The sequence below is a fragment of the Aureococcus anophagefferens genome, assembly GCF_000186865.1.
Source record: "Aureococcus anophagefferens unplaced genomic scaffold AURANscaffold_6, whole genome shotgun sequence".
In the NCBI taxonomy this organism is placed as follows: domain Eukaryota; class Pelagophyceae; order Pelagomonadales; family Pelagomonadaceae; genus Aureococcus; species Aureococcus anophagefferens.
The window spans coordinates 657,954-678,383 of record NW_008705566.1 but is presented as its reverse complement, the minus strand read 5'-3'; the positions used below and the strand labels follow the sequence as shown (position 1 = coordinate 678,383).

The following is a 20,430-nucleotide window of genomic DNA, read 5'->3' as shown; positions in this document are numbered from 1 at the left end:
CATCCTCCAGTGCATCACGCACATCCTCGACGAGGGCATCGGCGAGGAGGACGCCGCGCGATAAGGCCGTGTTATCCGGGCGCGTGAATCTGGAGCATCCAGTCGTACACCTCGGGGAGCTTCGACGCCGAGATGCCGCACGTGTGCCCCCGCGCGGAGCCCGCGACGTTCTCCGGGTCCGAGTCGTAGCGCGTGTACCTGACGACGTCCCGCGCGCCGCCGCGCCGCAGGCTCGCGACGAGGCGGTCGCTGTTGGCGACGTCGAAGATGGCGTCGTCCGCGGAGTGGAACGCCCAGACGGGCACGTCCGCGAGGCGGCTGACGGCCGCCGCCGGCAGCGTCCCCGTGAAGCCGTAGGAGCACACGACGCCGCCGGCGAAGCGCTTCGTCGTCAGGAGCTCCACGGCCTCCGTCGCGCCGTCGGAAAAACCAAAGAGAAAGACGCGGCTCGGGTCCGCGTCGGGGCAGCCCGCCGCGCGGCCGGCGTCGCTCAAGACCCAGTCGACGAAGGCGAGCATCTTGGACCGCGGGTCGCCGTAGAGGCTCAACCGGCCGGCGGAGTAGGGCGCGACGACGGCGAAGTTCTCCGCCAGCGACGGCGGCGCGGCGCCGGCCGCGAGGAGGCTCGGCGCGAGGCCGCGGTGCTCGCCCTGGATGTCCGCGAGGTTCCAGACGTCGCGCGCGTTCTCGCCCGCGCCGTGAAGTACGACGACGAGCGGCGGTTTTTTCTTGCCCGGCGGCGCGTAGGCCAGCGCCGTGTAGGTCGCCGGGTCCGTCACCGCGCGCAGTCGTGCCGCCGTGCCGGTGGCGGCGGCGGCGCGCGCCGGCGTGGCAGCAGCAGCTGTGGCGATTGCGGCAGAGCTCGCAGTAGTGGCAGCAGCTGCGGCAGCCTTCGCAGTACGCGGCAACACAGGCCGCAGCGACGACGCCGCCGCGCCGACGATCGCGTCCTTTCGCGTCACTCTCAAAGCATCGACGTGCGCGAGCACCGCGGCTGCGAGCACGACGCGCATGACGCAGAGCATCGTTGGCAGCTCTCAGAGAGCCGCTTCAATGTGCCCTTCACTTTACCCGAAGCGCACGCCCTCGCCGCGCTCGTTGACCATGTGGGGCTCGCCCTCCTCCCACTTGCCGAGGTCCTGGTGGCGCAGGTTGTCGCGGCCGCAGCGCATGCAAGTCACGGCGGCGCTGCCCATGCCGCAGTTGTTCACGCGCATGTTCCGGGGCGTGAACCGGATGCAGCTCGGGTCGTCGAGGCAGCGGCCGCGCTTCGTGCCGAAGACGTCGATCTGCCAGCCGCCGTCGGCGATGTCCTCGCCGCCGACGGGCTTCTCGATGATGCCGTCGAGGTCCGCGCGCCGCGCCTTGCCCTCGTCGAAGGCCGGGCCGAGGACGACCTCGGGCGCCGCGACGGCGGCGCCGCCCGGCGCGGCCGCGGGCGCGGCCGCGGGCGCCGGCGCGCGCGTCGTCGCCGGCTGGTAGGCGAGGTGGGGCTGGATCCAGCCCGCGTTGTCCGTCGCGAGCTTCACGAAGTCGTTCTTCTCCGCGAAGCCCTTCGTGGACAGGCCGTTCGCGTGGAGGACGAGCTTCAGCTCCTTGATGGACAGCGTCTTCCAGTCCACCTCGTCTGGTTTTGCTTCCTCCTCGGGCGCGTCCTCCGCCGCCGCCGCCTCCGGCGCGACCTCGGGCGCCGCGGCCGCCGGCGCCTCCGCGTCCGCCGGCGCCTCCGCGGCCGCCGCCGGAGCCGCCGCGGCGGGCGCCTCGGGGAAGTCCCAGCTCGTCTCGCCCGTGGCCCGGCAGTGGTAGTACGGCGTGCCGTCGCTCGGGTCCACGAACTTGGCCCAGCCGGCGGGCAGCGGCTTCGCCGGCGGCCCGACGCCCGCGCTCTGGTAGGCCAAGTTCCGCAGCTCGCGCTTCTCGACGATGGACGCGTCCGGCGTGACGTTGCGCTCGCCGAGGAACTTCTTCAGGTCCTTGATGGACATGGCGCCGATGCGCTCGAACAGGTCATCGTCGTTGCTTGCGGACGTCTTCGCATTGTCCCACGGCGCGTCCACGAGTGAAGCCATCGTCGGTGGTGGCCTTTCGGGCAGCCTCGCCGGGGCTGCCCGGCCCTTCCTTCAGCAGCGCACCACCGGAGGAGCCCGACGCCGCCCGCGGGTCTCTTACGCCTACCGGCGGCGCTTCTCGTCGCGGTCGACCTTCTCCCGGAGCTGCGCGTCCTTGGCGGACCGCGAGACGCCGTCGAGGAGGCGGCCGACGTTGAGCTTGATCTCCTTGAAGCCGAGCGCGCTGCCGTCCTCCTCCTCGTCCCAGGACGCGGAGAGCGCGCCGTAGCCGATGCCCAGGAGGCCGATGACCCAGGGCACCGTCGTCGCCGTCGCGACGGCCGTCGGCTGGAAGACGTTGTCGTCGCGCGTCGCGGCGAAGTAGAACCAGACGAAGAGGCCCACGCCCCCGAAGGCCGGCAGCCCGCCGAAGAGGGCCATGCGCAGCACCATGCGGTTCGCGACGGCGTCGGGCACGCGCGCGGCCTCGACGCCGGCCTCGCGCACGTACGCGTCGCGCTCGCGCAGGTCCTCGACCTGCGCGCTCACCTCGGCGGCGCGGTCCTCCTCCTTGGCCAGGAGCTGCGCCAGGAGCTCCGAGTTGCCGCTCGCCTCGAAGTCGGCGCCGGCGCCCGCGGCGTCCTCGGCGAAGGACAGCTGCGGCGGCGCGTCCTTCTTCTTGGGCTTCTTCTTCTTCGACGGCGCGCCGAAGCCCCTGTCCGCGGCGACGCGGACGGTCTGGCGTATGGACGGTCGCCGCGCGGGGGCGAGGGCCGTCGTCGCCGCGGCCAGGAGGCTCGCGAGCACCACGATTGATCGAGCCATTGCCGATCCCCGCGTCAAGGTCGGCTGTGGCAAAATTTCCCTGCATCATCGTCCTCGATCGATGCTGCGCTTGCGCCGACTCTGCCGTCTGAGGCGGCATTCGTCGGTCGAATTCGAGCCCGCCGGGCGCGGCCTCCGTCGCCGACAGACGTCCAGCGACGATATAAACCATGGGCATCGGCCTCGACAACATCCTGAGCGACAAGGGCCACTTTAGCGACTTCGTGTGCCCGATCTGCCAGGAGGTCGCCGAGGGCGCGACGATCCTGGGCTGCTCCCACGTCTTCTGCGCCTTCTGCATCGGCGAGTTCCAGGAGCGCCAGCTGAAGCAGGGCGTCGCGGCGGCCTGCCCCGTCTGCCGCCAGGGCGACGTCGCGGGCGCGAGACCGCTCGCGGAGGCGAACCCGCTCGCGGGCCGCATCTACAACCGCGTCCAGTGCCGCTGCCCGCTCGCGGACCAGGGCTGCGCCTGGACGGGCGATCTCATCAACCTCCAGGGCCACCTCACGAACTCGAGCGAGCACCTCGACCTCAAGGCCGCGGCCGGCGCGGCGACGCCGGACGCGTCCGGCTTCGTCGCGCGCTGGGTCGGAGGCGCGGAGAAGCCGCCCGCGGAAGAGACGGCGGAGGCCGCGGCGGCGCGGCTCCAGCGCACGGCCGACGCCCTGAAGGAGCAGGCGGACCAGAAGTACCAGATCAAGGCCTACGGCGCGGCGAGCGAGATCTACGGCAAGGCCATCGCCGTCTGCCCCGACGTCGCGGCGTACCGGTCGAACCGGGGCGCCTGCCACTTCATGGTCGGCGCCTACGAGGCCTGCGTCCAGGACTGCGACGCCGCGCTCGCGCGCGACGCGACCCTCGTGTCCGCCGCGTGCCGGCGCGCGCGCGCGTGCGTCGAGCTCGGCTTGACGGACGAGGCGCGGTCGGGCCTCGAGGCGGCCAAGGCCGCCGCGAGCGAGGCCTGCGCGGCGCGCGGCGGCGGCGCGGCGCTCGTCGCCGCGCTCAAGAAGCTCGACGGCGAGCTCGAGCGCGTCGCGGCCGTCGCCGCGGCCGTCAAGGCCGGCCGCGACGCGTTCGGGGCCGGGGACGTCGTCCGCGCGGCCGCGTCCTTCGGCGGCGCGCTGAAGGACACGGAGAGCGCCTGCATCGTGTTGGGCGCGGCGACGGCGGAGCTGGGGTTAGGAAGGGTGGACCGGTGCCTGCGGCTCACGCTCCAGGTGCTCCGGCGGAGCGACGCGGCGCGGTGGCGGCCCGCGGCGCTCATCGTCCGCGGCGCGGCGATGGTGCTGAGCGACCAGGGGGAGGGGGGGATCGCCCTGCTGCGCGAGGCGCTGCGCCTCGACCCCGACGGCGCGGACGCGAAGAAGACGACGAAGGCGGCGCTGCGGCTCGGCCGGCGCCGCGACGCCGCGAAGGCGCTCATGAACAAGCGCGCGTTCGACGACGCCGCGGCGGCCTACGGCGAGTTGCTGGACGAAGATTTAGGCCAGGCCTTCCTCGAGAAGCGCCAGTCCATGGACGCGGCGTCCTTCCCGGATCTGGCGGCGCTGGCGCCCGTGTCGCCCCTCGCGGCCGTCGCGCGGGCGGAGCGCGCGAACTGCCACCTCCGCCGCGGCGAGCCCGTCGCGGCGGTGTCGGACTGCGCGACGGCCATCTACATCAAGGACGATCTGGTGGACGCCCACGTGACGCGGGCGACGGCCCTCGGCGCCCTGGGCAAGCACGACGACGCCTGCGGCCACCTCCGGGACGTCGTCGAGCGCTGGGGCGGCCGCGACGTCCGGCTGCAGCACGCGTACGAGCAGGCGGACTTCGAGCGGCGCAAGAAGCTGCGGCCCGACTACTACGCCATGCTCGACTGCCGCAAGGTGAGCTCGGAGCGCGAGATCAAGGGCGCCTACTGGAAGCAGAGTTTGGCGCACCACCCGGACAAGCACGCGGCGGCCGCGCCGGACGTCCGGGCGCGCCACGAGGCCCAGTTCAAGGCCCTCGGCGAGGCTTTGGAGGTGCTGTCGGACCCCATGAAGCGCGACCTCTACGACAAGGGCTACGACAAGGAGGCCATCGCGAAGAAGCTCGAGGCCGCGAACCGCGCGGCGAACAACGCGGGCGGCTGCTGCGGCGGCGGCGGCTGCGGCTCCGGGGGCTGCGGCTGAATAGGGCGCCTCACTAACTGTATATGTCCAAATCTTAGTAGCCTCCTGCGGGGCACCAGAAGCCGACGACGGTTCCGGCGGCGTCGAGGGGAAAGGCTCGTTTGGCGCACTTGCAGACGAGGCCGGCGAGGACGCGCCGATGGCGGCGGACGTGCTCTTTCCATCCGCCGACGCGGTTGACGGAATCCATGAGCTCAAATGCGGCTTCCTTTGCTGCGGTGCGCACGAGGTTGTGATGCGTAGTCGGCATCTCTCTCGCGCCTGCACGTAGAAGGAGCTTGACGAGGTCGCGGCGGCCATTTTGAATTGGGGGGAACAGGGGTTGGTCTGTCACGAACTGCGAGTTGATGTCTGGAGCGGCTGCGAGGAGAAGCTCAACACAAGGTATGACAAGTTCATCGCAATGAATGAGTGCATCGCGTAGCGGAGTCCCCGCCTCGCTCTGCGCGTACACATCGGCTCCCGCGGCGATGAGCAGTTCGACGCAACGCAGATGATGACCATGTGCTGCGTAGTGGAGCGGAGTAGCGCCTTCAGTGTCGCACGCTCTATGATCAGCCCCGTGTTGTAGCAAGATTTCCACGCACTCGGCATGCCCGTTGGCGGCAGCGTGGTGCAAGGGGGTCCAGTCTGCGTCCTCAGTATTGACGTAGTTAACGTCTGCGCCTGCGTCGATGAGCGCGAGAAGGCGTGCGGGGTGTCCCCGGCTCTTTTCGTTGCTTGCAGACGCACCACACGCGCGCAATATCCCCGTCACAAGGTCCATCGCGAGGATCTGGTTCGGCAGGTCGCCGGACGTCGCCGCGGCGACGTAGAGCGCTACTATTTTACTCCTAATTGCCTTCGCAGGCGCCCATCGGACCCAAGCTCGAGAGGCACCTTCGACAACGAGCAGTGTGATTGAGCCTTCATTGAAGTCACCCATCTTGCGCAACGAGCAAATCGGCGGTGCTTCCAGCGCGCTCTCCGCCGCGCGGCGCGGGGCCGCCAGCCGCCCGTGACCACCTGGCGCGATTAAAGAGGGACCTAGGTCGCGCACGTGATCATGCCGAAGAAGCGCGAATACCAGGGCCGGTCGACCTCGTCGTTGAGGAAGCCCGGCGCGAGCGCGAAGTCGTGGAGGTCCGGCGGCGCGAGGCCCTCCGTGAGGAGCCACGCGTGCGCGTAGCGGCGGCCGAGGATCTCCGCGGAGAGCGCGTCGAAGTGCAGGTTGTCGCCGAGGTGCGAGAGGCCCAGCGCGGAGCAGACGGACACGAGGCGGCCCTCCTGGTCCAGGACGCCCGGCGCCTTGCAGATGGCGTCGTTGACCGCGCGCGCGTGCGGGAAGCGCTTCGCGTCGAGGAAGTTGACGCCGAGCTCGCCGACGATCATGACGGGCACGAAATCCGCGGCGTCGCAGCAGGCCCGCTCGGGCAGCGACCGGGCGACGCGCGCGAGCGCGTCGGGGTAGGCCGCGGCGCGGGCCGCGTCGTCGGCGTCGGACTCGCCCTGGTGCCAGAGCACGCCCGAGAGCCGCGCGTCCGCGGCCGCGCTCGCCTCGACGGACGCCTTGGCCGCGTCGGCCGCGGCCGCGAAGAGGTCGCCGCCGTCGGGCTCCCAGCGCGCGATGGCCGTGCCGCCGACGGCGCAGGGCACGAGGCCGACGCAGCGCTCGGCCGCGGGCAGCGCCTGGATGATCTCGCGCGCGAAGCTCAGGCCCGGCCCGACGCCCGCGGTGTCCTTGTCGCTGTGGAGCGGGTGGTGCGCCGGCGCGGCCCAGGCGCCGTCTTTCCACACGAAGATGCGGTCGTCGAGCGCGGGCGCCTCGCGCGTCGTCGCGTCGTCGGCGAGGACGCCGCGGCCCGCCATGTTCGACTGGCCCGCGAGCAGGAAGACGTGCACCGGCTGCGTCGGCACGACGATCTCCTCCTTCTCCTCGTCGGGGTCCACGGGCGGGCTGCCGTTCGACTCCGCCATGGCGGCGCGAGTGGCGGCGGAGGATTACGGCACCCCGGGTGCATCCAAATTCATATTCCTTCAACATAGCTTACATTTCCCCGAAGCGTCACCTCTTATTTCGAGGTGTGAGCTCGATCTCGGGCTGCCGCGGCGCCCGCGGCGCTTTGTCGCGCGCGACCCGGCGGCGGACCCGCGCTTCGGGACCTCGAGGCGCGTTCGCCGCGCGTGATCCGGACCCGCGCGTCGCTCGAGTCGTCGGGGCGCCGCCGGGCGGCGGCGCGCGGGCGCCATGGACATCGACGACCGCCTGGAGATCGTGGTCCGGAGCGGCCGGGACCTGCCCGAGGCCGAGGGCGGCGAGTGCAACCCCTTCGCGCTCATCATCTGCGGCAAGGAGAGCGAGACGACAAACGTCGCGAACTCGACGACGAACCCCGATTGGAACGCGACGCGCATGATCTTCGTGGACATCGCGGAGAACGACGTGGACCACATGCTGCTGCGCGTCATGCACAAGAACCTGAGCGGCGGGCCGGACACGCCGCTGGGCCAGTGCATCGTGGACCTGCGCTCCGCGGTGCTGAGCCCGGGCATCGAGACCGAGGACTCGTACGAGCTGTCGCCGCAGCCGGGGCAGAAGACGCCCGTCGGCGGGCGCATCAAGGTCGAGATGTCCTATTTTATCAGCGACGGCGACCTGGACCTGCCCGACGGCGAGGACAGCGACGACGACGACGAGGACACGGGCCCCAACATGCTCGTGGGCACGATCTTCCGCGCCAAGGGCCTCTACCTCGAGGGCAAGCCCTTCGTGGACGCCTACGTGACCGTGCGCGTCGGGCGGAAGAAGGCGAAGACGCCCGTCGTCAAGAGCAACGGGCCCATGTACAACTTCGAGTTCCGCCTGCCCGTGTCGTCGGGCGAGGACGACGTCGTGCTCAAGGTCAAGGACAAGGGCGTCCTGTCGAACCAGCTCGTCGGCGAGTGCGTCCTGCCCATGGTCGAGGTCGCGTCCTACGGCGACACGGGACGACAGAAGTGGTGCCGGCTTTTAGGGAAGCACGGCCTCGTCGACGGCGAATCCCGCGGCGAGGTCGAGGTGTCCCTCGCCTGGGTCTACGACCGCAAGTACGCCCGGTCCTTCGCGCGGCTCATGGCCGCCGGCGGCGCCCTCGTCGGCGCGGCGGGCGCGCTCTTCGCGCGCAAGGTCCAGGTCGCCAAGGAGGAGAAGGACGAGGAGACGGGCGACGGCGGCGAGAACTCGTGGATGATGGAGGAGGAGGCCTTCGTGCCCATCAAGCTCTCGTCGAAGCAGCAGGAGGAGCTCGAGGAGCGCCGCGAGGCGGGAATCATGATGGCGGACCGGAAGCTGGACGACATCGAGAAGTCGCAGGCGGGCCGGATGCAGCCCGGCGACTACCAGGTCCAGGTCCACATCATCGAGTGCCGCGACCTCAAGGGCGAGGATCTGAACGGGCTGAGCGACCCCTACGCGCGCGTCAAGGTCATGAACCGCGTGCGGAAGACGCGCGTGATCAAGAAGTGCACGTCGTGCGTCTTCGACGAGGTGCTCTACTTCAACTTCGCGAACCTCCAGCCGTCGAAGATCGCCGAGGCCAACGTCGAGATCTCCATCTTCGACTTCGACGTCTTCGGCGCCCACGACCTCATCGGCCTCGCGGCCTGGAACTGCGGCGCGATCCACGCGCTCCCGGACCACGAGTTCTACCGGAAGTGGGTCGGCCTCATCGACAACTCGAACAAGGACGACAACGGCTACCAGGGCTACATGAAGGTGTCCATCACGGTGCTCGGCCCCGACGACGAGCAGAAGGCCCACGACGTCGACAAGGAGTACCAGGAGGAGCTCGACCGCGAGATGGACGACGGCGGCGACGCGGGCGGCATGGCGCTCTCCGGGCCGGACCAGGAGTCGAAGCTCGTGTTTCTCGTGGTCTACGTCTGGGAGGCGGAGGACCTGCCCCAGATGGACGCGTCGGGCATGTTCACCCGCGGCGGCATCGAGGCCTACGTCCGCGTGGACTTTGCCGGGTCGAAGATCCGGACGAGCTCCATCTCCGTGACGGGCAAGGGCAACCTGGCGCCCGAGTTCCGCGAGGAGCTCTGGATCCCCGTGAGCGAGCCGACGGAGGCGGCGCGCATCACCGTGGGCCTCTGGGACTACAACACGTTCACGCGGGACCGGCCCGTCGCGCACGCGTACTTCGACTACTCGGAGCTCAAGCGCAATCTGGAGAAGCCCAAGAGCTCCATGTTCGGCACGGCCTTCGGGGGCGTGAAATACACGGGCCCGCGGCCCCGCTGGCACACGCTCTACGGCGCGCCCCTCGGCGTCCAGGGCAAGCGCGGCGCGCTCCAGAACCGCTTCGGCGACGAGGCGTCGACGTACCGGGGGCGGGTCCTCCTGTCCATGGAGGTCATGGAGCGGCCGCCCCGGGGCGAGCGGAGCGTCGCCCACGCCAAGAACTTCCGCTTCGTCGCCAAGGAGGGGCTCAAGCCGTCGCGCGTCAAGTACCACCTCCGCACGCTCGCCGTGCTCGGTTCGGAGATCCCCCAGTTCTCCGTGCCCATGACGGGCAAGACGGCGACGATGCGCCTCGTCGTCTCCATCGGGAACCACCGCCTGGCCTTTGGCTGGAAGAAGAACGAGCGGGGCCTCGTGACGTGGAACGAGCTCCACACGCTCCGGTCCGTCGATTTACCGGTACTGATCGACGAGCTCCCGGACATCTGCATCTACCTCCAGCGGGGCCCGCCCAAGGTCATGACTATCTGCTACTGCCGCGTGCCCGCGGCCAAGTTCCTCAAGGCCCAGTTCAGCGGCGACCCGGAGTGGTTCCAGCTCCGGCCGGACGCGTGCCGCACGCGGAAGATGGGCGGCGTCGACCTCGCCGCGAACCCCGGCGCGGTGCTGCTCAAGCTCGGCTTCGGCCTCAGCGAGGACGCCGTCTACCCCGAGTTCGCCTGGGACGAGCCGGGGCTGCTCAAGAAGTGCACGACGGTGCGGCCCTTCACCATGCGGCTCTACGTCTACCAGGCGCGGCACCTGCCGCCGTCGGACGCGAACGGCATGCTCGACCCCTACGTCAAGGTGCGCTTCCTCGGCAAGAAGCAGAAGACGGCGGTCCACTCCATGACGACGGCGCCCCTCTTCTACGAGACCCTGCAGTTCACGGAGTACCTGCCCGAGGACAGCGCGTACGCGCCGGACGTCGTGCTGCAGGTCTGGGACGCGGACACGTTCGCGTCGAACACGCCCATGGCCATGCTCCGGCTATCCCTGGGCGCCTTCGCGCAGCTCTCGAGCGAGTCGTCGCGGCCGCCGACGCCCAAGTGGCGCCGGCTCTGCGACCTCAACGGCGAGCCCATCGGCGGGGAGATCCTGGTCGCGGGCGCGCTCATCTTCAAGCGCGACGTCAACGAGAAGACGAACAAGCCCGAGAGCATCGTGCCCCAGATGCGCCAGGCCTGGGTCGAGGTGACCTGCGTCGGCGTGCGCCAGCTCAAGACCTACCGCCTGCGGACGCCCTCCGAGCCCTACGTCCGCGTCGACGTGCCCGCGCCCGACGACGGCGGCAACAACTTTAGCACGCGGCCGTCGTCGAGGCCGTCCGGGCGCAACGCGAACTTCATCGAGCGCAAGACCATGTGCCTCGAGATGCCCGAGAACGCGCTCTTCGCCCAGCAGATGGACCTGCGGGTCTACAACTCCGTGCTCGGCAGCGACCCGCTCCTCGGCGCGACGTCGATCGACCTCGCGCCGAAGATGTCGTGGAACACGGAGCTCTACGTCGCGCCGCAGATGGAGCTCTTCGACGACGCGGCCCAGCGGAAGCGCGAGGCCGCCGCGGAGCAGGCCAAGGCCGCCGAGGAGGCGCGGCTCGCGGCGCTCGAGGAGAACGAGGGCGACGCGGACAACGACGGCGGCGCGGGCGCGGGCTCCGTGGGCGTGACCTTCGGCGAGGGCGACGCGGAGGACGACGACGTGTCGAGCCTCGGCGACGAGGTCGACCAGCACGAGCTCGAGCGCTTCGACGAGGACAACCTGCCCATGGGCGCGGGCGGCGCGGACCTGGGCACGGGCGCGTTCGACCCCATGTCGATCCACGAGCTGCCCATGGTCTACGAGGACATCCTCTACATGGAGGAGCAGGAGCGCCTCCTGGCGGAGATCGCCGCGGAGGCGAAGGAGAACGAGGAGGGCCACGGGCTGCTCGACATGGTCGAGGCGCGGCTCAAGAACGCGACGGACCTGGGGCTGGACACGGACGTGCAGTACAAGCTCAGCGACCTGCCCATCTCCTTCCCGTCGCAGTGGGCCGTCGCGGAATACCTCAACGGCCGCGAGTGGTGGACGAACAAGGACGGGCTGGAGCTGGAGAAGTTCCTGAAGACGAAGCCCTTCGAGACGTACCCCGTCTACCGCGGCAAGTACCACCCGAACCCGTCCAAGTCGACGCTGCGGTCCGTGGGCTTCTTCAAGGGCATCATCCGCGTCCTGGACAGCGACCCGTCCTTCGAGGCCGAGCCCTTCTTCCCCATGGCCGTGCTCAAGCCCCAGCAGTACATCTGCCGCCTCTACGCGATCCGCGGCGCGAACCTCCAGCCCGTCGACGGCAACTCCTGCGACCCCTACCTGCGCGTCAAGCTCGGGTCCGAGGTCGACTCGCGGTCCGACTCCAAGCTGTTGCGCACGCTGAAGCCCGACTTCTACGAGACCTTCGAGTTCACGACGACGCTGCCCGGGCCCGCGGTGCTGAAGATCCAGGTCAAGGACTGGAACCGGTTCTACCCGATCCACGAGCTCGTCGGCGAGACGAAGATCGACCTCGAGGACCGCTGGTTCCACCGCGACTGGCAGGCCATCGACGAGCTCGAGCCGGGCACGAAGAACAAGCTCAAGCCCATCGAGATCCGGTCGCTCCACAAGGAGGGGTCCCACACGGCCCAGGGCCAGGTCCACATGTGGCTCGAGATCCGGCCCGAGCGCGAGGCGCTCCGCGAGCCGCGGACGGTCCTCGAGGCGCCGGAGAAGCGCGAGTTCGAGGTCCGCGTCATCTGCTGGAAGACGAAGGACGTGCCCTACGAGTCCGGCGACTACTACGCCGAGTTCCAGATCGGCGACAGCAAGAAGCAGTGCACGGACATCCACTGGCGCTGCCGCAGCGGCCGCGCGTCCTGGAACTGGCGCCTCAAGTTCCCCGTGGAGCTCCCGCTCGCGTCGCCGGAGCTCGGGCGGCTGAACGTCCAGCTCTGGGACAAGGACATCATCAAGTGGAACGACATCATCGGCCAGTCCCAGCTCGACCTCTACCGCTGGCTCCTCAAGGCCTACCGCGAGAACCGGGCCGTGAACGTCTTCACGGAGATCAACCAGGCCATCGAACGGAAGAAGAAGGAGGAGATGGGCATCATGGACTCCGACGACGAGGACGACGACGACGACGACGACGACGACGACGGGTCGGGGTCCGAGTCGGGCTCCGAGGGCGACGGCGGCGACGGCGACGGCGACGGCGACGGCGGCGGCGGCGGCGGCGGCGACGGCGACGGCGAGGAGAAGCCCGACGGCGGCGACGGCGGCGAGGAGACCAAGGAGGAGGGCGGCGACGGCGACGGCGCCGAGGCCGAGGGCGAGAAGGCCGACGGCGACGGCGAGGCGCCGAAGAAGAAGAAGAAGAAGAAGAAGAAGGACGACGACGACGACGACGACGGCGACAAGAAGCCGCTGTCCGAGGACGAGATCGCCGAGAAGGACGCGCAGTTCTTCGTCGCCCAGCTCAAGAACCTCATGGGCCTCGGCCCCCTGGACGCGTCGGCGCAGTGGCTCAAGATGACCTACAAGGACCAGAAGCGGCACCGCGTCTACCACCGCGGCGCGATCGCCATCTCCGTGGAAATCCTGCCCAAGGAGGACGCGGAGAACCGGCCCGCGGGCCACGGCATCGCGGAGCCGAACCAGAACCCGACGCTCCCGCCGAGGAGCGGGCGCCTGGCGCTGTCCACGGACCCCTTCGCCATCCTCTCCGAGCTCTTCGGGCCCCAGTGCATGTTCATCTTCTGCTGCTGCCTCTGCTGCGTGCTCGTCGCGCTCCTCTGGTTCTACCTCGGCATGTACTACGTCAACATCTACAACATGCTCGAGGCCTTCGGCATCGTCGGGGACAGCGCGATCTAACGGTGGGCAGTTTGTTTTGCTTCGTTCCCGATGGCTGGTTGAAGTGTTAGTTGAACTGCACGAGCAGCCGAGCGCCTGAAGTCGACGCATGCGATGTGCTGACTTGGCAGGACACTATTCGTGCACCGTTGAGGGCGCATCGACAGACGCGCACGCCGGTCGCATCGCTCTCTAGACGACCATGAAGCTCGGCCGGCTCCAGCTCGGGTCGCGGCCCTGGCACCACGGCCTCCTGGGCGCGAGCTCCCTGGTCTTCACCTTCGCCGCGCTCGTCACCATGCGCGACGGCTTCCTGCTGCTCTCCATGGCCTGCACGACGCCGCTGGCCCTGGGCTCGCTGGCCCTGCTCACCCAGGCGCCGCAGTCCACGGCCATCGCGCGCGGCATCGTCGCGCCGCACCGCGAGGCGTACAAGCGGACGATCTCCGTCGTGCTCTACCTGAACGTGCGGCTCGCGCGGAGCGCGGGCTGGTGGCCCTTGGGGACGCGCGCCTACGGCGCCGCCTGCGCCGCCTGGGCGCTCTGGCTCCTGCCGCGGTCCGCCTTCGACAACGGCAACACGCTCGTCTTCGTGTTGCCCATCTTCGCGGGCGTCGCGCTGGACGCGCGGCACCAGCTCGCGGGCCTCGGCCTCGAGCGCTGCCCGGGCCACGGCGCGGACGCTCGTGGGCATGCAGCTCGTGGCGCTCGTCGTCGCCTTCGCGTTCACGTTGGCGTTCCGCGGCTACCTGCGGACGCGGCGGCTCTACGCGGCGTCCGCCGGGGCCGTCGCCGCGTGCCTCGGGACGCTGCTCACGGGGGCCGTGCCGGCGCCCGCGGCCGCCGGGCTGGCCGCCGCCGTCGCGCTCGACGCCTGGTGCGCCGCGAACCCGCCGCCGCGGCCGGCCGACTCGCCGGCGGCGGACGCGCGGGCGAAACGCGCCCCGACCCCGCCGTCCGCGCCGCCGCCGCGCGTCGCGGCCGCCGCCGGCGGCGCGCCGCCCGCGGCGGACGCGCGCGGCCGCGGAGCCGCCGCCGGCGGCGCGCCGCCCGCGGCGGACGCGCGCGGCCTCTCCGCGGCGCTGGCCTACGCGCGGGGCAAGCTCGGCGCCGTCGAAGTGACGGAGTACGACGACGACGCGCGCCGTGTGGCGCCCTCGGCGGCGGACGTCGACGCCGTGCTCGCGGCCTGCGCCGAAAAGGCGCCGCGCTTCGCGGCGGACCCGTCCGCGCGGGGCTGGGCGGCGCGGAGCCTCGTCACGCACCACGGCAACGTCTTGAAGGCCGCCCGCGTCTGCGCGAACCTCGCGAAGTTCCGCGACGCGAACGGCTGGGCCTACCGCCTCGACGGCGACGCCGCGGCCCTCGAGAAGGAGCTCCGGAGCGGCATGCACTGGGTCCTGCCGGGCCACGACGTCCTCGGGCGCCGCGTCGTCGTCTACAACGCGCGCGCGCTGCTGGAGCGCCACGATATCGAGAAGCTCCAGAAGATGCTCTGCCTGCTGCTCGAGCGGCTGCTGCTCGACGAGGGCACGATGCGCCGAGGCGTGATCGTCGTCGCGGACTGCCGGGGCGCGACGGCGAGCATGGCGCGGCGCTTCCGCCTGAAGGACGTGACGCGCGGGTCCGAGATGCTCGCGGACGCGTTCCCGTGCCGGCTCCGGGGGTTGTACCTGGTCGGCCTGCCGGGCGTGCTGAAGCCCCTCGTCTACCTCGTCAAGACGTTCATGACGAAGAAGCAGCGCGACCGCATCCACGTGTCGACGAAGGAGTTGCTCGCTGCGGTCGACCGGCGGGAGCTCCCCGCGAGCCTCGGCGGCGACGACGCGTCCTTCGACTGGGACGCCATCGTCGACCGCCTGCTCGACGCGCAGCCCGCGGACCCGCCGCACGCGTGGCTCGACGACCGCCGCCCCGCGCTCATGGTCGGCTAACACAGTTCTATTTCGCCGACGGGGCCGCCCTTCGACGACGGCGCCGGCGGCGCGGCCGCCTTCTCGAGTAGGAGGTCGTAGGTGAACCGGTTCTTGCGCGTCTCCCGCACCCCCAGCGCGACGAGCGCGAGGATGAGCGCGCAGAGAATGGCGATGGCCACGAGTCCCGCGACGACGCCCGAATTCGCCTCCTCGTCGTCGCAGCGCGCCTTCGCCGCGGAGATCGTCGAGCAGTCGCTGCCGTCGTAATCGCCGAAGCAGAAGCAGCCGGGCGCGCCGCGGTGCTCGTCGAAGGCGCAGACGCCGTTGCCCGAGCAGAGCCGGAGCTCGCCGCTCGACGACAGGCCGATCTCGCACTCGCGCGGGCAGCCCCAGATCGTCTCGAGCTCCAGGGAGTAGTGGCACGGCGTCGACACGAGCTCCTCGACGTACTCCTCGAAGCGGTCCGGAATGTTGAACTTGTCCTTGCACACGAGGTCGAAGGTAAACTGGCGGTCGCCGGTCCAGCCGCAGGTGTCGCCGCCGCCGTACGTCAGCCGCACGCCGCGCGCCGGGTCCGCGCCGTCGAGGAGCGAGAAGTTGCCGTCGAGCGCGCCGAGGCGGTAGCACGACTCGTACCACTGCGCGACCTGGAACGCGGCGCCCGCGCCGCGGTCCTCGCAGGCGGCGGGCAGCTCCCGCGGGTCCACGGAGCCGCAGACGTTGACGCTGTACGTGTAGTTGCGCGTCGCGTCGAACATGTCCTCGACGTGGTAGGCGCCGCCGGCCTTGTGCAGCGGGCTCAGGTCGAAGGTCGCGTTCATCGCCGCGAAGGCGCAGGAGGCCATGGTGTCTTGCCGACGTGCTAGTTGGGGCTATCTTGCCGACAAACTATTTGGGGCTGCCCATCGCGATATCGAGCGAGTTTCTGCGTCAACGTCTGCTACCGAAGATCTACCGAAAGTTCACAAAGTCGTACTGGTCTTTGCAGAAACGTTGTCCGCAACAAGTGAAGCTGAAGACGGAATCCCCGCAGCAAGTCGATAAATATTGCAGCAAGTCGATGGACGCGTCGATTATCGGGCAGCCCGTTCGGCATGATCTGGCCCACGATGGGCACAACGGAGAGTACTTCGCTATGGGAAGTCGGGGTCAGGGGTGTCGAAAAACCACTCCGCGCTGTCTCGGGGCTCGCATGGGCTAAGATCGGTCTTCCCACACGCTGCGCGACATGCTGCGCGACTCGCTGCTCCCTCTGCTGCGCGCGGTGCACCTGCTGCAAATGGCCAAAATTGTCGCTGCATCACTCGCTGCTTCGCAACCACTCACTGGATGAGACGCTGGATAAGTTAACTTCGTTTTTTGTTGCGGACAACGTTTCTGCAAAGACCAGTAAGTGCCTCATCGCAGCCTTGTCACCAAGGCCTGCTCCCGCGGCTCCACCGAGCTGTCCGGCATGGCGTCCTTCACGGGCTCGCGGTCGCTCTACGTGGGCCCCGACGGCGAGAACGACCTGAAGCCCATGGGCTTGGTGGAGCTCATCGAGAAGGAGGTCGGCCTCGATCTGTACGGAGTGAAGCCCAAGGAGGCCATCAAGCTCATCAACGCCAAGATCGGCCGCGAGGGCGGCGCGGGCAACCCGAAGGAGGAGCTGCAGGCCTGCCGCGCCGCGATCCGCGCGCTGCCGTCGTCGTTTTGGTGCGACGAGGTCGTCGGCGTCGGCCGCAACGCGCCCGCGAACCTCGTGCGGCGCCTCGCGGCCAAGCCCGCGACGTGCGGCGGCTTCACGGCGGCCGTCGCCGCGCCGCGGCTCAACGCCAAGGCCGTCGACACCAAGACCGTCAGCGTCACGGGCGCCTGCACAATCGACGGCATCACGATCCTGACGCCGCCGGGCTCCTACAACAAGCTCGACTTCGAGATCGAGAACATCTCGCGCCTCTTCGGCTCGCAGCGCGACGCGGAGAAGCTCGGCGACGCGTCCTTCAAGGTGGCGTCGCGCGAACAGGTGACGCCCGGCACGACCGTCATGGTCTGCAAGGCGCTCCAGTGCTCCGCGCGCTTCGCGGCGCTGCAAACGCCCAAGTTTCTGCTCCTGGGCATCTACTCCCAGGCGTCGCCGGAGGCCGACATCCTAGCCTTGCTCGAGGAGGTGCGCGTGGAGAGCACGACGACGCCGCCGCCGGAGCCCGAGCCCGAGCCGGAGCCCGAAGCGGAGGCCGAGGCCGCAACCGTCGCCGACTACTAGACCCGCACTCGCTCGTCCGATTCGATAACATCGCTCGATCGTGGTTTTAGGTTATGGGTTATTCAAGGCGGCCTCGGCGAAGAACATCTCCTCCAAAACGAGCCCGCGGCGCTCCGCGGCGCGCTTGGCCTCGCGCGCGGCGCCTAATTCCGCCTCCAGCCGCGCGATGGTGTCGGCATTCTGGACCACCTTCTCTGCGAAGGCGGCGCGCACGGAGAGCTGCTGATCCCGCTCGGCATCGACGCGCGCCTCGAGCGCCGCGACGCGCGCCTCCGTCGCCGCGGCCTCCTGGAGCTCCGCGCGCGTCTGTGCGAGCAACGCGCGCACATGCGCGATGTCGTCGTCTTTGTGTGCGAGCTCCGTCTCGAGGCGCTGGACCTTGTCTTCCCCGCTCTCGCGGACATGTGCTGCTTCCGCGCATGCGGCGGCGGCACTCGCGATCTTCATGGCCGATTCGTAGAAGACCAAGGTCGCGCGTCCGCTCGGGCAGCGCGCATCCAAGCTTGCCAGTCTCTTGAGCTGCCGCTTGTCACGGTTCTTCTGCGCCCGGAGCGCTGCGAGCCGACCGCACACTTCGCGGTGGCCGGTTTTCCAGGCCTCTCGTTGACAGTCTTGGTCGCAGTACAGCACGCTTCGGCAGCCCGCGCATTTCTTCAGGGACTCGACCGCGCCTTCTGTTCCACACGTGGCGCAGCTGGGGCGCCGCTCGAGAAGTACACCATCCTTCATTCCGAGAACTCCAAGTGAACTCGATTATAAACTGTTAGCTGCACACTACATTGCAGACTGTAATGAGTCACAGTGCACTCACACGACCGGACATTAATTCGTGCTGGTCCGACGCAAAGCCGGTCCCCCGGGAGCGCGGGGTGGCCGCCATGGCCTCGGCCGCCTATAGCTTCGACAAGCTGTCCGTGCGGAAGCTCAAGTCCATCGCCGGCACCCATGGCGTGCGTCCCCGGCGCCCCCTCGAAAAGAGGCTGCCCGCCTTTCCGGAAGGCTGCCCCCGCCGACCGCCCCCCACCCGTAGGTGAACATTCGCGGGTGCTTCGAGAAGGAGGACATCATCCAGGCGCTGCGCGGCGCGGGGCTCAAGGAGCACACGACGGCGCCGCCCATCGCGTCGCCGGAGAAGCACCTCCCCGTCTTCGGGACGAGCGGCTCGTCGTCGAGCTACGCGTCCGCGCCGGCGCCGAGCCGCGAGCGGCAGTCGCAGGCCGACGGCCTCGCGGAGCTGAGCATCTCCCAGCTGAAGCGCGTCGCCCGGGAGCGCAAGGTCGACATCAGCCGCTGCTTCGAGAAGGCCGACCTCGTCCGCGCGCTCCGGCCGCCGTCGCCGCCGCCGTCGAACGCGTCGACGCTACCCTGCATCCGCGTGCTGCCCCGCGTGCGGCCCGCGCCGCCCGCGGGCCTGCCGCCGGGCCGGCGGCCCAGCGAGACGTCGCGCGAGACGTCGCCGCCCATCGCGGTCTCGCGGCGGTCCTTCGACGAGGACTGGGACGCGCGCTACCGGCGGCGGTCCGAGGAGCTCAGCGACGCCCGCGAGCGGCGCGAGAGCGACCGCAAGCTCAACGACGCGGTCCAGAACGCGCGGCGGAAGACGGCGCTGCCGCCGCGGAAGAGCGTCACCTTCTCCCAGGAGACGCGGCGGGCGCCGCCGGCGGCCTACTTCCAGATGCCGGCCCAGTCCTACGAGCAGGCCTCCCCGCTCGAGGCGACGGGGTAACGGCCCGTGTCTTGTCTCGCGCGCGCGCGACTCGCGATCGAGGCCTCGGAGTCACGGTCGACCCGCCGATCCGCCGGCAACGGCGCGCTTTGTCTCATCAAGGTCGATTGCGCGCGCGATGGCAGCCACAGTTTCTCACTAGCCGCGAGCGACGGCCACGCGACCGCCGCGCGATGTCGCGCGACTCGCGGCCGCTGCTGCGCGCGTCCAGCATGCCCCCCTTGCCGGCGGCCGCCGCCGACGACGCCAAGTGGGTCGAGATGGACTACGTGCGCTTCTTCGATCGCTACGTCGACTGCCTGCCGGCGGAGGAGGCGAAGCTGCGGCAGGCGCTCAACGACTTTGACAGTCTGGGCGTGCGGCCCGTGCCGTACCGGCGGCTGGCGGAGTTGCTGGTCGTGGCGCTCTGGCGCGTCGTCGGCCGCGGCGGCGGCGGCGGCGGGCCCGCGGGCGGCAAGGCCCGGCGATCCGCGTCCCCGGGCGCGCGCCGGTCGGCGCGGGCGTCGTCCCGCACGAGCGGCGCCCTGCGGCGGAGCGCGCCGGCGGCCTTCGTCGTCGACGTCGCGGCCGCGGAGGCCGAGGGCCTCGACGAGGGCCTCATGAAGCCCTACGGTCCCAACGCGTCGCGGCTGCGCCTCGGCGAGACGCGCGTCGGCTGCCACCGGTCCGACGTCGCCGTCTGGGACGCCTGCCTCGAGCGCAAGCGCGCGGCGGCGCGCGCGGCCCAGGTGGCCGTCGCGGCGGCGATCCGGCGCCGGCCGCACCCTGTGTGGAAATCAAACAGTGAGCTGGGTTATCCCAACCAAACTTCAGAACTCTCTATCTCGGCCAAATCGACGTCGATTCGGCTGATTTTTGGACGGATCGATTGCTCTCGTCGAGTTCTCGAAGCACGACAGAAGATCTCGCGTCGAAACGGTCGCATACGCTCACATTGAAGTCGTGTTGCATATTTGATTTCGACACAGGCCGCACCGGCGGAAGCTCGCGGCCGCGCGGACGATCGCGCGCGCGAGCCAGGCCTGCTTCCAGCGCGTCCACGCCATCCGCGTCGCCGAGCAGTTCCGGGAGGCCGGCCTCCTGCTGACGCGCGCGTCGACGGTCAAGGTCCAGTGGCAGCGCGTCGTCCGCAAGAAGCGCGTCGCCGCGTGGTGCCAGCGCCGCTTCCGGGGCGCGCGGGCCCGCAAGCGCGCCAAGAAGCTCAAGCGGCGCCTCGAGAAGCTGCGCGTGGCGTCGCGCGCCTTCCTCGCGCGCCGCGGCGCCGTCGTCGCCCTGGGCAGGGTCCGGGAGAAGCGCGCGGCCGCGCGCGAGGACGCCGTGAAGGCGTACGAGCGCCTCAAGGACGAGCTCGCGGCGCGCGACGGCCAGCGCATCTTCCGCGGCTGGCACGAGCGGTGC

The 20,430-nt window shown here is 70.1% G+C and overlaps 4 protein-coding genes across 4 annotated transcripts; 2 read left to right on the top strand and 2 right to left on the bottom strand.

Moving 5' to 3' along the window:
* Positions 1–71: 71 nt before the first annotated feature.
* AURANDRAFT_63000 (hypothetical protein) lies at positions 72–2,873 on the bottom strand (the record flags this gene model as incomplete). The annotated part of the gene is made up of 3 exons (XM_009037237.1): positions 72–650; positions 1,083–2,082; positions 2,176–2,873. 3 exons carry the CDS (start codon positions 2,871–2,873, stop codon positions 72–74), a joined length of 2,277 nt encoding a protein of 758 aa, XP_009035485.1.
* Positions 2,874–2,957: 84 nt separating this feature from the next.
* AURANDRAFT_71289 (hypothetical protein) lies at positions 2,958–5,058 on the top strand (the record flags this gene model as incomplete). The annotated part of the gene is made up of 1 exon (XM_009037655.1): positions 2,958–5,058. One exon carries the CDS (start codon positions 3,044–3,046, stop codon positions 5,027–5,029), a length of 1,986 nt encoding a protein of 661 aa, XP_009035903.1.
* A 997-nt stretch (positions 5,059–6,055) lies between these two features.
* On the bottom strand, positions 6,056–6,985 carry AURANDRAFT_62998 (hypothetical protein; the record flags this gene model as incomplete). Its single annotated transcript, XM_009037236.1, has 1 exon — positions 6,056–6,985. The coding sequence occupies one exon, from the start codon at positions 6,983–6,985 to the stop codon at positions 6,056–6,058; it is 930 nt and encodes a 309-aa protein (XP_009035484.1).
* A 4,906-nt stretch (positions 6,986–11,891) lies between these two features.
* Positions 11,892–12,968, top strand: AURANDRAFT_14730 (hypothetical protein; the record flags this gene model as incomplete). Its single annotated transcript, XM_009037656.1, has 2 exons — positions 11,892–12,338; positions 12,813–12,968. Coding segments are annotated over 2 exons (603 nt in total), but the record flags the coding sequence as incomplete, so codon positions are not given.
* Between the last annotated feature and the right edge of the window lie 7,462 nt (positions 12,969–20,430).